We start from the raw sequence: 15,899 nt of genomic DNA, 5'->3' as shown, positions 1-15,899 counted from the left end.
CGCCCCAAATTCTCGGCTCAGGGAGCACTTTGGGGACCCCGTCTGAGGCTCTGTGCTGGGCCCTTCCGCCCAGTCGTGAGGGGCCGGCCTTTTCTGGCTGGAGCCTGCTGTGCTGAGGTCAGAGCCTCTGTCAGGTTTGCGGACGGACGCCCCCTGCGGAGGCTGTTTCCCACACCGGAGCAGATTCGCGGTGTCCCCGGGACCCCTCCCTCTTGCACACGGGTGTTTGGCTGTGCAGCAGAGACAGGCACAGCCCGGCATGCGGGGCTGCCCTCGCGGAGGCCTCGGAGGGAAAGGCGCGCACAATCGAAGGCTCTCTGCGTGCAATTTCCTTCCTTTCGCTGCTGCCTTCTATCTGCTCGCCGCGTCCAGCATCCTGAAGCCCTCTGGCCCAGCCCTGCTCCCTAAGGAGCCTGAGGCAGGCGAGGGAGCCCGGGGGAGGAAAGAGGGCGGGCCGGGGCCAACCTGGGCCCGCATCTGCTCTTCTGGAAAGTGGGCGCTGGAGGCAGGAGGGCTGCGACCTCGGCTGCCCCTCCGGCTGAGCGCTGTGCCCCGGCCCAGGTGCTGTCCGAGCCCCATCGCCGCCTGGTCTGCTGCAGCCGGCTCTTCGAGGTGACGGATGTGAACAAGCTTCAGAAGCAGGCCGCGCACCAGAGGGAGGTGTTCCTCTTCAACGACCTGCTGGTGGTGAGTGGGGACCCCCAGAGGGCCGGAGGGCACCCTGCCCCGCAGGACGCCGTGAGGCTGCACGCCCGGTGGCGGATTCTCCAGAGTGGGGAGCGAGGCAGCCCGGGCACATGTGACCCTTCCTGCTTAGTCAGTCATGAGGCCGAGGCACGGAGAGGTTATATCCGCTCGTGGCTCCCGGGTCCTGGTGCGAATGGATTCGATCCCAGAGCCCCTGCACCGCCCTCATTAGGGGGAACCTGGGGCGGGAGGGTGCAGGGCTGCACGTCCGTCCCGCAGCCTGGGACGTGCAGGAGGCCTGAGGGGGGCCCACACCGTCCCTGGGCCCGGCGGGGATGCTGGCGTGCGTCTTTGCGCGCGCGTCTGTGGGGTGCTCGGCCTTTGCTCTTTGAACACAGGTGTCCATACGACAAATATTTAATGAGTACCAACTGTGTCCCAGGCGGTGTTCTAAGTGCTGGGAAGCAGAGCGAACAGGGTCTGGCTTCTGTCTTTTCCTCAAACCCCACACCTTCTCTATCTACGCGTCACACCGGCACCACCTCTAAAATTGTCCCAAAGCCAACGCTCCCCGCCTGAGGCCCGCCTCCGCGGAGTGGCGGAGTCAGCACGGCCAGCTCCCGGACCTCCCCCCCTCCCCACACGCCTCTCCTCTGCCGCCCGCCCCCTGCCCCCCCCCTGGCTGCCTCCCCAGGCCGGCTCCAGGCTGCGTCCGTCTCAGACCTTCATCTCGCGGCTCCATCGTCGGCTTGAAAAGCTCCCCAGACCTTGCACGACCCCCTGCCTCTCCTCATTCGGTGCAGACGCTCTCCCCCCACCTCACAGGTGGCCTGCCCACCCACCGTCTAGTCCTGACCCTACTTCTAGGTCTTCAAAACACCTACCAGTTTCCGCAGTTACCCTATGTATCTGTTTCTTCACGTTGCTTTTTGGCTCACTGTGCGACGATGGCTGGATCCATCGATTGATTTATGGACCCTGAGGGCCCTCCTCCACCAGCACGGGCACCCTGAGGGCCGGGCTCCCCCGTCCTCTCCTGTGTCCCACAGCCCAGCTCCGAAGGTGCCAAAGAAACATTTGTACACCAAGCAACTGCTACCTCAGCTTGCGTTTCAGGAGACAAGGGAGGTAGACAATAACTAAGAAGACAAACAAGATAATATCCAACTGGGGGAAGGTGCTATGCAGACAACAAGCAGGGTGATAGGTTGGCGTAGCTGGTGTTGAGGTGGATTTATTTTTTTTCTCATTTTCTTTTTGTTTGTTGTAAAGGCTGGTCAGGGAAGGAATCTCTGAGGAGGTGGCATTTGAGTTAAGATCTAAGTAATGAGAGTAACCCAACCACGCAAGAAGCTGCAGGGCGAGTTGTGGAAGGAAACAGCAGGTGCAAAGGCCCTGTGGTAGGACTGAGCCTGCCCTGTTCAAGCTATAGAAAGGGCAGCATAGATTGAACGTAAACCAGAGTAAGGCAGGGACCAGACCAGGTGGGGCGTACAAACCAGGGCAGGAAGTGTGGACTGGCCTCTAAGTGCTGTGGGAATGGCCCCTGGAGCATTCTGTGCAGTGAAGACCCTATTTTGAGATTGTGTCTGTACGTATGTATGTGTGTGTACATGTGTGTGAATGTATCCTAAGTGTGTAAGTGGGCATGTGTGTGCATGTCTCGTTTTGGGTGTTTACTTGTGTTCACAAGAGCCCTGGGTGTTCACTCATCCGGCTGCGTAAGGCACATTTATACACACGCACACGCGTCAGTGCACGGCTGTCCCCCTGTCTCGGACAGATTCTCAAACTCTGCCCCAAGAAGAGGAGCTCCTCCACGTATACCTTCTGCAAGTCCGTGGGCCTCCTGGGCATGCAGTTCCACCTCTTTGAGAACGAGTGTAAGTCTCGGTCGCCCATGGATGGGGCAGAGGGCGCAGGGTGCAGGCGAGGGGGAGGGGCAGGTCCTCCAGAGGCCCCCTCCTCACCTGTGGCTGCTCACGGCCCGTGGGGCCTGGGGTCCGGTTTCCAGGTTACTCCCATGGCGTCACACTGGTGACCCCGCTCTCGGGCTCCGAGAAGAAGCAGGTTCTGCACTTCTGCGCCCTGGGCTTGGACGAGATGCGGAAGTTTGTGGAGGACCTGAAGGAGTCCATCGCGGAGGTGACGGAGCTGGAGCAGATCCGGATAGAGTGTGAGGACGCGGTGACCCCAGACCCTCCCGGCGGCCGGGCTCCGGTCAGCGGGAGCGGGGTCGCTTGCAGACAGACATTCCCCGCACGCCTGCGTGGGGAGTGTGGGCGAGCAAGGCCCCTCCTGCCCTCCCGAGCCCCCCCTGCCCCCGCCCCACGGCACCGTCGTGGCTGATGGACGCCTCACGGTTAAGGCGAGGCACCTGAGGGCGTACACGTGCATGTGCACGTGTAGCCAGGCCGTGGGGTGGCGTGTGGGCCCCTCGGAACAGAGAACTCTGCCGGGTTTGACCGGGACCAGCGAGCGAGCCGGCCCTAAAGGCGGGCTTGCAAACCGAGGCGGTCCGGGCCTGGAGCACTTCTTCCCACCCAACCTCCCTGGCAGCCTCCTCCCCTGACCCAGTCCAGAGTCACACATCACACCTGGCTGTTTCATGGTTTTCATCTCTTCTAACCTGGAATAGCCCCCCACTTAATTTTTTCATAACGTCATCTCCTTGAAGAGTCCAGTCTGGCTTTCTGACTGTCCTTCGTCTTGGAGTTGTCTTTCTGGCCTCCAAGGAGTGCCTTGGTTCCCGATGGCTCCCGTTCAGGTATTGTAGATAATCTCTGCTCCTCTTCGTCTGTCCGGGTGGTTTACCGGTCACCTCTTGGTTCAAGAAAAGAGCCGTGACGCCCTGTGGTCTCTGCCCACCTGCAAGCTTTCCTGGTGAAGCATTGCAGCGGCTTCAAAGAGCCATTAAAGGAAAATTAAGTAAGAATGGATTCAGAAACTAAAACAGAAAATAAAAACAGACTCCAGGTCTGCCTTACGTGGCCACTTAGTTGAAAAGTATTTCTAAATTGGTATAAATCCCTTGGGCAGGAGGAAAGGCGGTGAGGGTTTCTGAGCAGGGGCCGATGTGCCAGGGCGGTGCTATTTCATCAGCATCTTTGGAGCACCTACTGGGTGCCAGGTGGTTTGTTTAGGTGTTCACGGGGAGGCTGCAAGGCAGGTGTCGGCCCCCACTTCATGGATGGGACTCAGAGCAGTTAAGGGATGTGTCTAAGGTGCATATTAGAAGCGGAGGATCTGGCAGTTGCAGTGAAGTCTGATTCTAAGGTTCATGTACTTTCTACCCTGAAAATTAGAGGATAGCTTCTGTTTATAATTTCCTAAGGAAACAACGAAATCAGGTTAAAACAAAAACTCACCAGGGACTTCCCTGGTGGCACAGTGGTTAAGAATCCACCTGCCAATTCAGGGGACACGGGTTCGAACCCTGGCCTGGAAAGATCCCACATGCTGAGGAGCAACTAAGCCCGTGCGCCACAACTACTGAGCCCCCGTGCCACAACTACTGAAGCCCGCATGCCTAGAGCCTGTGCTCCGCAACAAGAGAAGGCACTGCAACGAGAAGCCCGCGCACGGCCACAGAGAGTAGCCCCCGCTCGCTGCAACTAGAGGAAGCCCGTGTGCAGCAATGAAGACCCAACGCAGCCAAAAAGAAATGAATTAAATTAATTAATTAAATTTTAAAAACCACCTCACCAGACCAGACTGTGAAACTAACTCAGTATCGCCTGGTACAGGGAGGGTGTAAATTCCCTTTCTCCTCTCCGTCGGCGACATGAGTTCAGGGGTGTAACAGACAGATTCTTTTCAATGCCACCTTGGCTGTTGATCTAGAACATTCTCAGAGACACACCCTCTTGTCAGGATGTCCTAGATGGGTCTGCACTGCCGCGGAGCACAGCGCCCACGGGTGGGCACCGGCATGGCTGCCAGAAGTACCCATCCGCCTGGGAGCAGCACGTCCTGCCCCTCCAAGTATGAGATATCGCCAAGATCCGTGCGCTGAGGGCAGGAGAGCAGGCACCAGGCTCATGTCTGCTCCTGTTCTTCAGATGGAGAGAAAGGGAAGAAAGCTGAGGAAAGAGGAAAGGCTGCTCAGGGAGGCAGGGAAAAAGGAGGTAGAAAACAGGAAAAAGTAGCCACAGCTCCCTTTTCTCGAGCACTTACTACGTGCACGCGCTGGGCTGAACGCCGAGCCTATTGTATGAATTGTTGCTACATCTTTCCCGGAGGTGAGAAGTATTATCTTCATGTTGCAAGTAAGGAAACGGAGTCTAACGGAACTTAAGGAAGTTGTCCAAATTCACGCAGTCATTGACAGAGCAAGACTGGCACCCAGGTTCCTCGGATGCCTTGCTTGCAATTACCACGCTAACTTCTCCCAAGCCAAGACGGCCCCTCTGGGGAGAGAGAGCCGCTCTCACTCCAGTGAAAATACTGAGTACTGCTTGACGGTGTGACTCAGGCAATTGGCACAAATGGTTCTGGCTTGGGGTCTACAGGCCGGTGCCCCCAGATTAAAGACGACTAGACAGGCAGAAAATGGGACCCAAGAGAGTAGCTTTAATACAAGGAACTTGAGTGATGTCTCCTGGAAAAGAGGAACGGAGGAGAGATTTAATAACGGCCGTCAAATCTCCTGGGAGGGTAACTGGCCGTTCTCCAGCACCGCCGAGAAAAGACAGGAAGGAACAGGTTTACAGTCTAGAGAGAGGAATTAAAGCCGAGTAGCCAGACAGACCTCTGCCGGGGCCTCGGGAGACTGGGACCTCCTCGCTGGGGGAGCTCAGGCAGTTGGCTGGACGGCACCAGCGGTGCTGAGGCTGCTACACCAAGTGAGCCTTTGATGTCATCACAGGAGCTGATATTTACTGAGCACTTGCAACATCCAGGCCTTGTTCTGAGTGCCTTAATGTCTTTCCTCCTGTGATCCTCTTTTTTTTTTAAAAAAAATTTTATTTATTTATTTATTTATCTTTTAGTTTTTCTGCGTTGTGTCTTCATTGCTGCGCATGGGCTTTCTCTAGTTGCGGCGAGTGGGGGCTACTCTTCGTTGTGGTGCACGAGCTTCTCATTGCGGAGCACAGGCTCTCAGCACGCAAGCTTCGGTAGTTGCAGCATACGGGCTCAGTAGTTGTGGCGCACGGGCTTAGTTGCTCCGCAGCATGTGGGATCTTTCCGGACGAGGGCTCGAACCCGTGTCCCCTGCACTGGCAGGTGGATTCTTAACCACTGTGCCACCAGGGAAGCCCCCTCCTGTGATGCTCCTAATGACACTCTGAAGTGGACACTGCAGTTCCCTTAAGGGAGGCACAGAGAGGATAAGTAACCTGCCTGAAGCCACACAGCCAGGCAGCATCAGAGCCAGGGTGCAGACCCAGGCTGTCGCATCCCTCTTATCAACCTCTTGCACCTCCTCTCTGGCTGCCAGAACAGGGGCTGCCAGCCCCGGCACTGAAGCCGACGCGAAGTGGGTGCCGTGTGTTTGGGAGCCCCTCTTCCTCCTCCTCTTCCTGCTCTCCTCTCATTTCTCCTCTCCCCTCTGTGTGCTAGAGGTCAGGGTTTCTCTCCATTCACGAGCCTCTCCATTCCCCAGGGGAGCTGGAGAAGCAGCAAGGAACGAAGACTCTCTCCTTCAAGGCCGGGGGAGCCCAGGTGGACCCGCAGTCGAAGCAGGGATCGCCCACAGGTGAGTTCCAGACCTGCGGCCCCGGCCCACGTGGAGGCCACTCAGCGCCCCTGACCTTGGGGTCCTGGGGATTCGGGTGAGGGAAAGGCTCGTTTCCACGGCCTCATCGGCTGGGGCTTTAGCAGTGAGACTGAGGGGGAAGGTGAGAGAGAAACGTGCCCACTGACAAAGGTCACTGTTCCCCCTGGCGGCATCAGGCTCAGGGCTCCGACATCCTGCCCCGGTGCCCGCTTGTTCCCTCCGCACACCGGGCGCTAGGGGTGTGGGAAAGGGAGACCACGTGAGAAAGAAATGCCGTGTCTGTGACTGGGAGCAGGTGAGAAGGCAGGTGGCCAGGCGGGTGTGGAAATCTTGATCTGCCCCATCAAGACCCTTCCCTAATGAGCCAACATCACTCTCTAATCCCAGGCCCGAGTCGGCACTCCGAAACCCAGCTGAACCCTCAAACCCAATTTCTCAAATGATTTCTTCAAGTTGGGTTTTCACTCCAGACAAGTCAAGCCAGCTTCAGATGTTGCATCACCTTTGGCCACGTTCTCTAGACCCGTTCCCTCTGACCCCTCCTCCCCCCCTTCTCCCCTCCCCCCAACCTGCAGGGAGACAGGAGGAGCCGTCTGCACCCCTCACCCCCCACCCCTGCCCCATCTGCCCCAAATAGCAAAGAATTGGGAGAGGTGGCGTGAGAATTAAATCCCAGCCCAGCGAACCCCAGCGAACCATCCAGAACTGGTCACTAATTAACTCAGTCATTCTCTCCTACATTTAATGAACACTTACTGAGTGCCTGCTGTGTGCCTTGTGCTAAAGCCCTGGAAAGCCAGGGTCCCAGCAAGATGTCAGCTTGAGCTGAGACACTCCAGCGGGCTCCATGCTGGTTCCAAACGGTTACGGCCGTGGCCCTGAGGTGCTGTATCAGCATCACAGGACTGGTCACAGCAGCTGGGAGAGGAGATTTGTTTTCCAAGTGACACTCAGGGCTCTTTTAGCTCATGGAGACCCTCACTGTGGTGTCTCCTCTGTGTATGGGTCTGACCTGCCACCATGCGTTCATAATTCTCCACCCGCCCTGGTTTTCAGCTGGCCCTTCATTTCTTTCTTTCTTTCTCTCTCTTTTTTAAAAATAAATGTATATTATTCATTTATTTTTGGCTGCACTGGGTCTTCACTGCTGCACGCGGGCTTTCTCTAGTTGCGGCAAGCGGGGGCTGCTCTTCGTTGCAGTGCACGGGCTTCTCATTGCGGTGGCTTCTCTTGTTGCAGAGCACGGGCTCTAGGTGCGCGGGCTTCAGTAGTTGTGGCACGCGGGCTTAGTTGCTCCGTGGCATGTGGGATCTTCCCGGACCAGGGCTCGAACCCGTGTCCCCTGCATTGGCAGGCGGATTCTTAAGCACTGCGCCACCGAGGAAGTCCTGGCCCTTTCTTTCTACAAGGTCAGAGTACACGCTTGTTTTCACAGCTGTGTAATAGAGTCAAACCTCAGCCGTGATTGATTCCCGGACACCCTGCCCCACTCCACTGTCTGCAGCCCAGCCTGCCTCTTTGGGAAGCTGCAGCCCCTGGCCAGGCCCTGATGTGTATCCCCGGGGCCTTGTCCATCAGTTCCCTCCCCAGCTTCCTCTTGTGCTACAGAAAGCAGAGGGAGGTGCACAGCAAGGGAACCAGCACCCTCCCTGGGGGTGTGAGAAATCAGAGGGGCCCCGGCCGAGGGCTCTGGGTGCCTGCTGGGCATAACGGCGGGAGTCAGGGGTGACTGAGCCAGAAAAACTCATCAAGCTGTCCCCGGGTGTCTGCAGGGTCCCTGGTGCTGTGCCAGGCCCATCAGGAGGCCCTGGCAGCAGTCAGCGCCATTATCAGCTGTATCTGTGCCAGGCCCCGCCCTGTGGCTCGTGCAGCTCATTGAATCCTCACAACTCAGCTAAGCGGCAGGAACAGGAAAGGAACGTGGCCCTTCCCTCTCGGAGCCTGTGCCACAGACACAGAGGAGCCCCCCCTTTGCTCTGGGAACCAAGAACCAAGGCCTCCTCACAACCAACCTGCACAGTCTGTATGGGGCGCTCTGACTGTGGGTAAAGGAGACTCCACGATACCCAGCAAGGAAAAACGTCAGAGACCTTCTAGTCCACGCGGGCCCAGAGAGGTGTAGCAACTTGCCCAAGGTCACACAGCTAGTACATGGCACAGCTGGGCTCAGACGCCCAGTCCACTGCCCCCGGAGTGGTGGGGGTCCTGCGGTCTGCGGTCGCCGCACTGAATTGCAGGGAGGCTTGCTTGGGGCCTGCGGGGCGGCGGAGGCAGGGCTTTGTGCGGGGACACGGCCAGGTGGCCAGGTGGAGAGTGAGTCCTGTGCTCTTTGCGTTCAAAGGCAGAAGGGAAGCGGCACCGGCGGAGAAGGCGGCGGAGAGCACGGCGGAGGTGAGTGGAGGCCTGGTTGCCCAGGGGAGTGAGTCTGTGCCCCCTGCCCTCTTCTCACTGACTCTGTTGTTTCTCTTCTCAGGTTTTAATCAATGCCTCCCCAGCCCGACTCACCATTTTACCAATTTCAAGAGATACAATTAAAAGTTACTGCTAGCATGGGTAATACCACTCTTCCAGCACCTAATCAAGCCACAGTGCCCCCTCCCGTTCCCCAGCCCGCCCTCCCCGCCGAGCACCCCCCCGGCCGAGCTCCCAGACTAATGCCTGCAGCTAAAGCGCGCAGCACCCTGAACCCACCGCCCTGCACTCTGCCGGGGTCCTGATGCTCCCGTATCAGAGACCAAGGTTCCCTCCTCCACGTCCTGCCAGCCTCTGTAGCAGGGAGCCTGGCCCCTTCGAGCCTGGCCCCTTCGGTCTGTTGGCCGAGTGAGCACCGCGGGGCGGACCCTGCCCTCCTGGATGCCTCTGGGGAAAGTGGAGGCGGCTGGGAGGGTATGGTTTCTGCCAGGAGCAGCTGCTCCATCTGGAAAGCTGGCCCCGGGGGGCGGGGGGGATGTGGAGGAGGAAGTGAGCCAAGGTGGGGACGGGGCTGTCTCAGGGCTTCTCCGGGAGGGGGTGGGCGGCTGCTGCATCTGAAGGCTGTCCACCGCAGCGGGAGGGGACTGCAGTGGCAGCAGCTGGTGCCTGGCAGGCCCCCCGGCGGCCACCTGGGGCGGGGCGTGCCGTTGCCCTGCAAGCCTGCTGGGCCCCAGCCCTCCCCACTGGCTCCCCTCAGACGCTGGTGAGCCCCTCACTCCTTTCTGCCAGGCCTCCAGGGACCCTCACTGCCCACACAGACCGTCACTCCAAGCTGGAGGAGCCCTGCCCCAGCCTGACTAAGCTTGGGGAAGCCCCGGGACACCCCAGCAAACCCCAGCTTCTCCCCTCTCCCCACCCCCGAGCACCTGTGTCTGGAGGAGGCACTTTCACGCCGAGGGGCCTCCTGCCCCGGCAGCTGACAAGCCCCCAGGGTGGGCATTCCGTCCCTGGCCCTCCTCAGCCCACCACCCTGCAGCTGCCCGTTCTCCAGCCCTGCAGATATAAGCCCACGGAGTTACCGGCCCTTCAGTTTGTTCTACCAGCCCCGCCTGTGGCTTCGCACCCCCTGCCCAGGGAGGACCGGATCTGGGGGCCATTCTCCCCTCCTCCCCAGCCCAGAGGGCCCCGGCCAGTCCCAGGGCTCTGACAGCCTCTGCTCCCTGCACAGAGGCAGCCCCGCCCGCCGGCCTGGCCTCGCAGCTGGCCCTGAGCTCCCGCGTCCTCCACCCCATGTCCTTGCCTGCCCCCCCCCAACCCCGCTGGCAGGCGCTTCTCCAGCTTGTCTGAGCAGTCAGGCCTGCTACTCTTGTTCCATCCTCTCCCTCTCTCTCCCTCTCTCTCCCTCTCTCTCCCTCTCTCTCTCTCTCTCTCTCTCTCTCTCTCTCTCTCTCTCTCTCCCTCTCTCTCTCTCCCTCTCTCTCTCTCTCTCTCTCTCTCTCTCTCTCTCTCTCTCCCTCTCTCCCTCTCTCTCTCTCCCTCCCTCTCTCTCCCTCTCCCTCCCTCTCTCTCTCTCCTTCTCTCCCTCCCTCTCTCTCTCCCTCTCTCTCCCTCCCCCTCTCTCTCCCCCTCTCCCTCCCTCTCCCTCTCTCTCTCTCTCCCTCTCTCTCTCCCCCTCTCTCCCTCTCTCTCTCCCTCTCTCCTTGCCTCTCCCTCTCCCTCCCTCTCTCCCTCCCTCTCCCTCTCTCTCCCTCTCTCCCTCTCTCTCTCCCTCTCTCCCTCCCTCTCCCTCTCCCTCCCTCTCTCCCTCCCTCTCCCTCTCTCTCCCTCTCTCCCTCTCTCTCTCTCTCCCCCTCTCTCTCTCTCTCTCTCCCTCTCTCCCTCCCTCTCCCTCTCTCCCCCACTCTCCCTCTCTCCCCCCCCTCCCCCATCTCCTTCTCTCCCTCTCCCCCCCACCTCCCTCTCTCTCTTTCTTTCATCAGCAGGGAGGTGAGAAGGGGGTCAGAATGAGGGAATGTTTTGCTGTCGCTTCCTGCTTTTCACTTACTGACCAGAGGGAGGTGCAGACAGTGGAGGGGGAGAGGGGAAGGGGAGGCGAAGAGGAGGTGCAGGGTGAGGCCAGGGCTGTGGCCACAGTGGGGCTCGGAGGGTCTGGAGTGGGGCGGCCAGGCGTTTGCCTGGGGAAGGGCAGCTGTAAAGTTTGGGGGCGGAGAGCAGCCTGCCCCGCTGTCTCGGGCCACTTTCTCCCAGGGAATAACTCAGAATACAAGCAGGTGGGGAAAGGAGCCGCACCCACCCCTCCCCAGCAGCAGTGGACAGAAGCCTTCTGTCCCAGTGAGGACCACAGAGGGCTCCCCGAGAGGGAGGTGGACGCAGCCCTGCTCTCGGCCCACCCCACGGCTTGGCAGGGCACTGTGGGGCTCCGGGGCTCCTTTGATTGACTGGGAGGCGGGGAAGCTCAGGCTTAGAACACACTGCTGAGGCTGGAGGCTGGGAATGGAGAGTAGAGCCTGCAGCCTGTGGAGCTTGGCGGTGGGGGCTTGTGAAAACCCAAGGGCAGAGGAGCGGGGCTGGAGAGCCGAGCAGCCCACCAGGGCAGCGCCCGGACCCAGGAGGGGGCGTCCCTGAAATTGCACCTTTTGCCAGTAAATAGGGTCAGGATCTGCTGGCTTAGGGCTCTGATATAGTTTAGGGCGGGGCCCTCCCGGTCTCGACCTGGCCCTAGGATCCCCTCCCCTGCAGCCTCGGTTTCCGCCCCCCCCACCCCCCCTCACCCCCGTGCACTGAGCGGCGGGCCTGGGTGGTGGTACCCAAGGACATCCTCAGAGAGAAGGGTCTCAGCCACTCCCGGAAGGGCCCAGGTGTCGGAAGGGGATCCTGTGTCGTATCTACAGGCTGGTGAGCTGGAGGGATGAGGAATTAAACCCCTCTCCTTCCAGAATCCTCCTATTTCTTCCACCTCCCCTGCTAGCAAGAGGAGGCCAGGCTAGTTCCTAGTGCTCTCCGTGGCCCAACCCCTCATGCCCCACCCAAGGGGGAAAGATTAGAGCCCTTTGTGGGTTCCCCCTCCTGCAGCGGGGCGGATATCTCCAGGGCCCAGGTTGGGCCAGAAGGGCAGCTGGGGACCTGGCTCTGGCCTTGGCCGCTCTCGAATGTGTGGACACAGCCCCGGGGAGACTGGGAGGATGCGGCGGGTCCAGATCACCCCTGGGGTCCCTGGCATTCCAGGGTCTGGACACCTTCGTGATTCACAGTGCTGAGAAGGCCTCCCTTTAAAAAGCTGCTGGGAGGGTTAGCGGCTTGCAAAGCTCTAAGCCACCTGACTCCTGACTCTGTCCCTGTGTCCGCCACACACCCCTGGGAGGCAGGGCGCAGGCAGATACCCCTGCTTTTCCAGCTCGGGGTTGGTGGAAAGGCAGGTGGGCACCCACGCGGGGCCCAGGGCCACCCAGTAGGACCTGAGTCCATCGGTCCAGCCACCCATATCCCACAGAAAGAGCCAGGCTGCTGAGGCCGGGGTAGAGCACAGCGTCTCTGGACTCCACCCAGGCTCAGCGCCTCTGCCTGGCAGCTGGGTGCCCTCTGGGTGGCGGAGAGATGGGGAGCGGGCCGAGGTGAGGGCTGCGAGCCCCTGATGGGCACAGGGGCCGGGGAAGGGGGGACGGGAGGCCCAGGGTGGCCAGTCCTAGCAGCTGGGACCTAGTCTTGTAACGTTTCACGCTTCTCTGGCTGTTTCTAAACTAGGTGTCAATTCACAACAGGCTTCAAACGTCCCAGCACTACTCCGGGCCGGGGGCCGAGAGGGGAGCGCCAGCGCCAGACCTGCAGCCTAGCCCCCGGAGGGAGCAGCCTCCTCAGCTGCCAGCAGCGCCGCCCACAGCCCCCGGGACCCTGGTGCAGTGCCAGCAGATTGTCAAGGTCATCGTCCTGGACCAGCCCTGCTTGGCCCGCATGGAGCCCCTGCTGAGCCAGGCCCTCTCCTGCTACACCTCGTCCTCCTCCGGCTCCTGCAGCTCCACGCCCCTGCGCGGCCCGGGCTCCCCCGTCGAGGCGGTCCACCAGCCTCCCCTGCCCCCCGCCCCGCCCCCCTACAACCACCCACACCAGTTCTGCCCGCCTGGCTCCCTGCTGCACCGGCGCTGCTGCTCCAGCGGCGCCAGGAGCCTGGTGTAGACTCGGCACCCGCCCTCCCCGCCGCGCTGCTGTCCCGGGGGCTGCGTCGGGGCCCCCGCCAACCCTTCACCCGCTGCTCCCCACGCCCGGCGCACTGCCTTCCTGGCCACTCACCACTGTCCTTTCCGAGAGAGAATCCCAGTCCCTGGCACCTGGTTTGCTTGGCCCAAGCTTCCCTTGCTCAGTTGAGCGACCCTCCCCCCAAATCGGCAGACACCCCTCGCTCTCCTGGGGTCCAACACAGCCAGGCACGGCCAGGCCTCCTCTCCCCCCACCATTACTCTGGCCACTTGGAACAGGGACCGAGGGCCCATCCGGCTTCCAGGCCAAGTCTGCCAGGCGTGAGGGCTGGGTGGCCAGCCCCCAAGCCCTAGACAGAAGGTGGTCTGGCTCACCGCTGGGTGGAAGACAGTCAGCCCTGGGTCCCTGGAGCGGCCAGGTCAGGGGGAGGCTTGAAGAGGGGGCCTTCTCTGCTGCGCCCCACCCTGCCAAGCCCGGCAGTCTCAGGAGGCGACTCCTCTGCGCCCAGGGCCTCTCCTGCTTTCTCAGGGGCTGGGGCGCTGCCTGCCCAGGGCTGCCGAGACGTCAGGAGACAGTTGGGAAAGGGGGGGAGGGGAGGGGAGGGGGCACCCATCTCAGCTCTCTCGTGGTCAGTTCAACAGAGCCAGGGAATCAAGAGGTCACGTATCTACAAAACGCACCTTTTAAAGAGTTTCTTGTTCTCTAGCCCCAAGTCGTACCCGGCCAGTGCAAAGCCGCCCAGGGCATAAACACATACGTAGGAGATCCAGATCCTCCCCTTATCGGAGCAGAAGCGGGGAGGGGCAGGGGTGGGCCCAGGGGCGAATGCAGCCAGCAGAGGCAGGGTTCCGGCCCAGGCCCCCTCCTGAATGACTTCCGTGGCCTCCACGAGGGACGTGGACGCAGAAGTGGGCGAGGGCGGCAGGTGCTCCAGAGGCCTGGCGTGTCCCCCGCTGCCGTCCCAAACTAGCCCTTTAAGCCCCGCCCCCACCCCAGAAGGCAGCAGGCCCGCCTGCAGCAGCGGAGAAGAGTCCCTACACCTTCAAAATCGCCAAGGAGAGCCAAGAGGGCTCGCTGCGCAACCCAGAGCCCGGCAGAATCAGAGCCAACCTCTGTGCAGCCCCACAGGGCTCAGGCAGCCCCGCCTCAAAGAGCCCGGGGCGGGTACCCTTCCAGGGGCTGTCGGTCCCGAGCCAGGCCCGACAGCTCACTGCTGTCCTTCGTTAAGGTCCCCTCCCTCTCGGAGCCCAGGTCCAAGACGTCCCGAGAGGCGGAGGTGAATACTGATCTCGAGCGCGTTTGCTTCTCCCTGACCCCTCCCCCACAGCCCAGCTGCGGGCCCCGGGCCGCCAGGAGGCACGGACCGGACGCCCTGCTCTCAGAGATCCCAGGTGCCCTAGCCGCGCGTGTATGTGTGTGATCGCCGGCGTCGTTATGCCGTCCCCTAGCGAGGGTATTCTGGCCCTGTCTCCGTCAGCCGGGTGTCCATCACGTGTGACCGCTTGCTGTCTCCCCCCCCCCCCCCGGCCCCGCTCCCGGCCTTGTTGTCCCGGCCCCTCTCCGGTGTCTTTTCTGTCACGCGGTGGCTCTGATCAGAGCCTTTCAGGGCGGAGCGGCTGACCGATGGGGCGCACGGTTCACACACCCGGTGCCCGAGGCCCGGGCGGCAGGGGTGTGGCCTCAGAAGCAAGCGGAGTCACGAGTGGCGAGATATGTTCATGGGGTGCGGGCCGTGGGGGCACAGTCCCGGCCCCCGGGCCCCTTGTCGCCTGCTCACACGGTGCCCCCCCCCAACTCTGCCCACGCCCAGGCTTTCCAGATCAGGGCCGGCAGGCGCCCCACGTACGCTCGCACGTACGTGGAGCGTCTCTCCGGGGGCCCGATGCTCCGCTACCTCCGTGCCGTCCCCTGAGCAGGGGCTCCCCGCCGGCCCCACTCGCTGCGGTGCCCGCCTTGGGCCCCCCCGGCAGCACTGGGAGTCCTGGCCGAGGAAGCACAGCAGCCTGGGGCAGCAGCACGTGGACCGAATTCTGAGCTGCGAGGGGCCCGAAGGCCCGAAGGCCCGAAGGCCCGAAGGCCCGGGGCGGGGGGCGGCGGGGCCCACTCCCAGCCGGCCTCGGTGACGCCCCTCCCCTGAGCAGCCAGTAGGCCGAGGTGGGGACCCGTCTGCGTGCCCGACCCCAGAGCCGAGCCCCCAGACAGCTGGGACAAGCCTCGTGTCCTCCCCGTGGCTGCGGCCACGTCAGGGCCTCCATCCTCCCGGAGGGCCCAGCTGGAAATGCTCTTGGGCCTCCCGCTTACGCCCAGGCCAGGGGAGCGGTGGGGTGCTGACTGGGCTCCCAGACACAGCCTCCTGGGCAGACGCACAAGGACCCCCCAAGGTGGCCCCGCGATATCGACACTCGAGGCCTTACTTTGGGGACCGGGCCCCCTCCCGCTTTTATCCATTTAGCCCCAACTCCAGAATCAGTAGCTGGAGGTGAAACTAGCTCTCCCACCCACTTTGGGGCCAGCCCACCTCCAGAGCTGGAGCTGGTCCTGGAAGCCTGCTGCCTCTGTGCAAAAGCACCCACGTGGTCAGCCCCAGGCCCCCGCCCCACCTGTCCCCCACAACCGCCTGCCAGACGCCTCTTTGTGCCAATAGGTTTCCCCATAACCGTCGGTCCGTCTGTCCCCGTGTCCTGCTGTACATACATCCTGCTGCACTCCTCCTCCTGCACACACCCTTCCCCCATCAGAGAGCAGCCTCTCTAAGGAAAGAAAGGCAGGGCGGCTGCACCCAGCAACTAATCCAAATGGCAAATATTTTGTAACAAAATAGCCCAGAGGTATTTTATCTGTTCAATTCATAGAGTTTTAGAGATTATATTAAATATGTCACTTGAGCAAA

General features: G+C 61.3%; 1 protein-coding gene across 8 annotated transcripts in view; it reads left to right on the top strand.

Moving 5' to 3' along the window:
• The window catches only part of IQSEC3 (IQ motif and Sec7 domain ArfGEF 3), a 96,528-nt gene extending 80,629 nt beyond the window's left edge, over positions 1–15,899 (top strand). For 4 of the 8 annotated variants that reach the window (XM_067008526.1, XM_067008521.1, XM_059081324.2 and 1 more), the window contains 6 exons: positions 562–687; positions 2,471–2,570; positions 2,702–2,863; positions 6,293–6,385; positions 8,748–8,797; positions 12,560–15,899. In XM_067008526.1, coding sequence (XP_066864627.1) covers positions 562–687; positions 2,471–2,570; positions 2,702–2,863; positions 6,293–6,385; positions 8,748–8,797; positions 12,560–12,988 — 960 coding nt within the window. In that variant the 3' untranslated portion in view covers positions 12,989–15,899. Of the gene's footprint in view, positions 1–561; positions 688–2,470; positions 2,571–2,701; positions 2,864–6,292; positions 6,386–6,793; positions 7,488–8,747; positions 8,798–8,879; positions 8,960–12,559 lie in introns of those variants that run through there. The other 4 variants (XM_067008522.1, XM_067008523.1, XM_067008524.1 and 1 more) reach the window with 4 other exon arrangements.

This window comes from Kogia breviceps, chromosome 12 (genome assembly GCF_026419965.1).
Source record: "Kogia breviceps isolate mKogBre1 chromosome 12, mKogBre1 haplotype 1, whole genome shotgun sequence".
NCBI classification, from domain to species: Eukaryota; Metazoa; Chordata; class Mammalia; order Artiodactyla; family Physeteridae; genus Kogia; species Kogia breviceps.
This window is presented reverse-complemented; position numbering and strand designations above follow the sequence as displayed.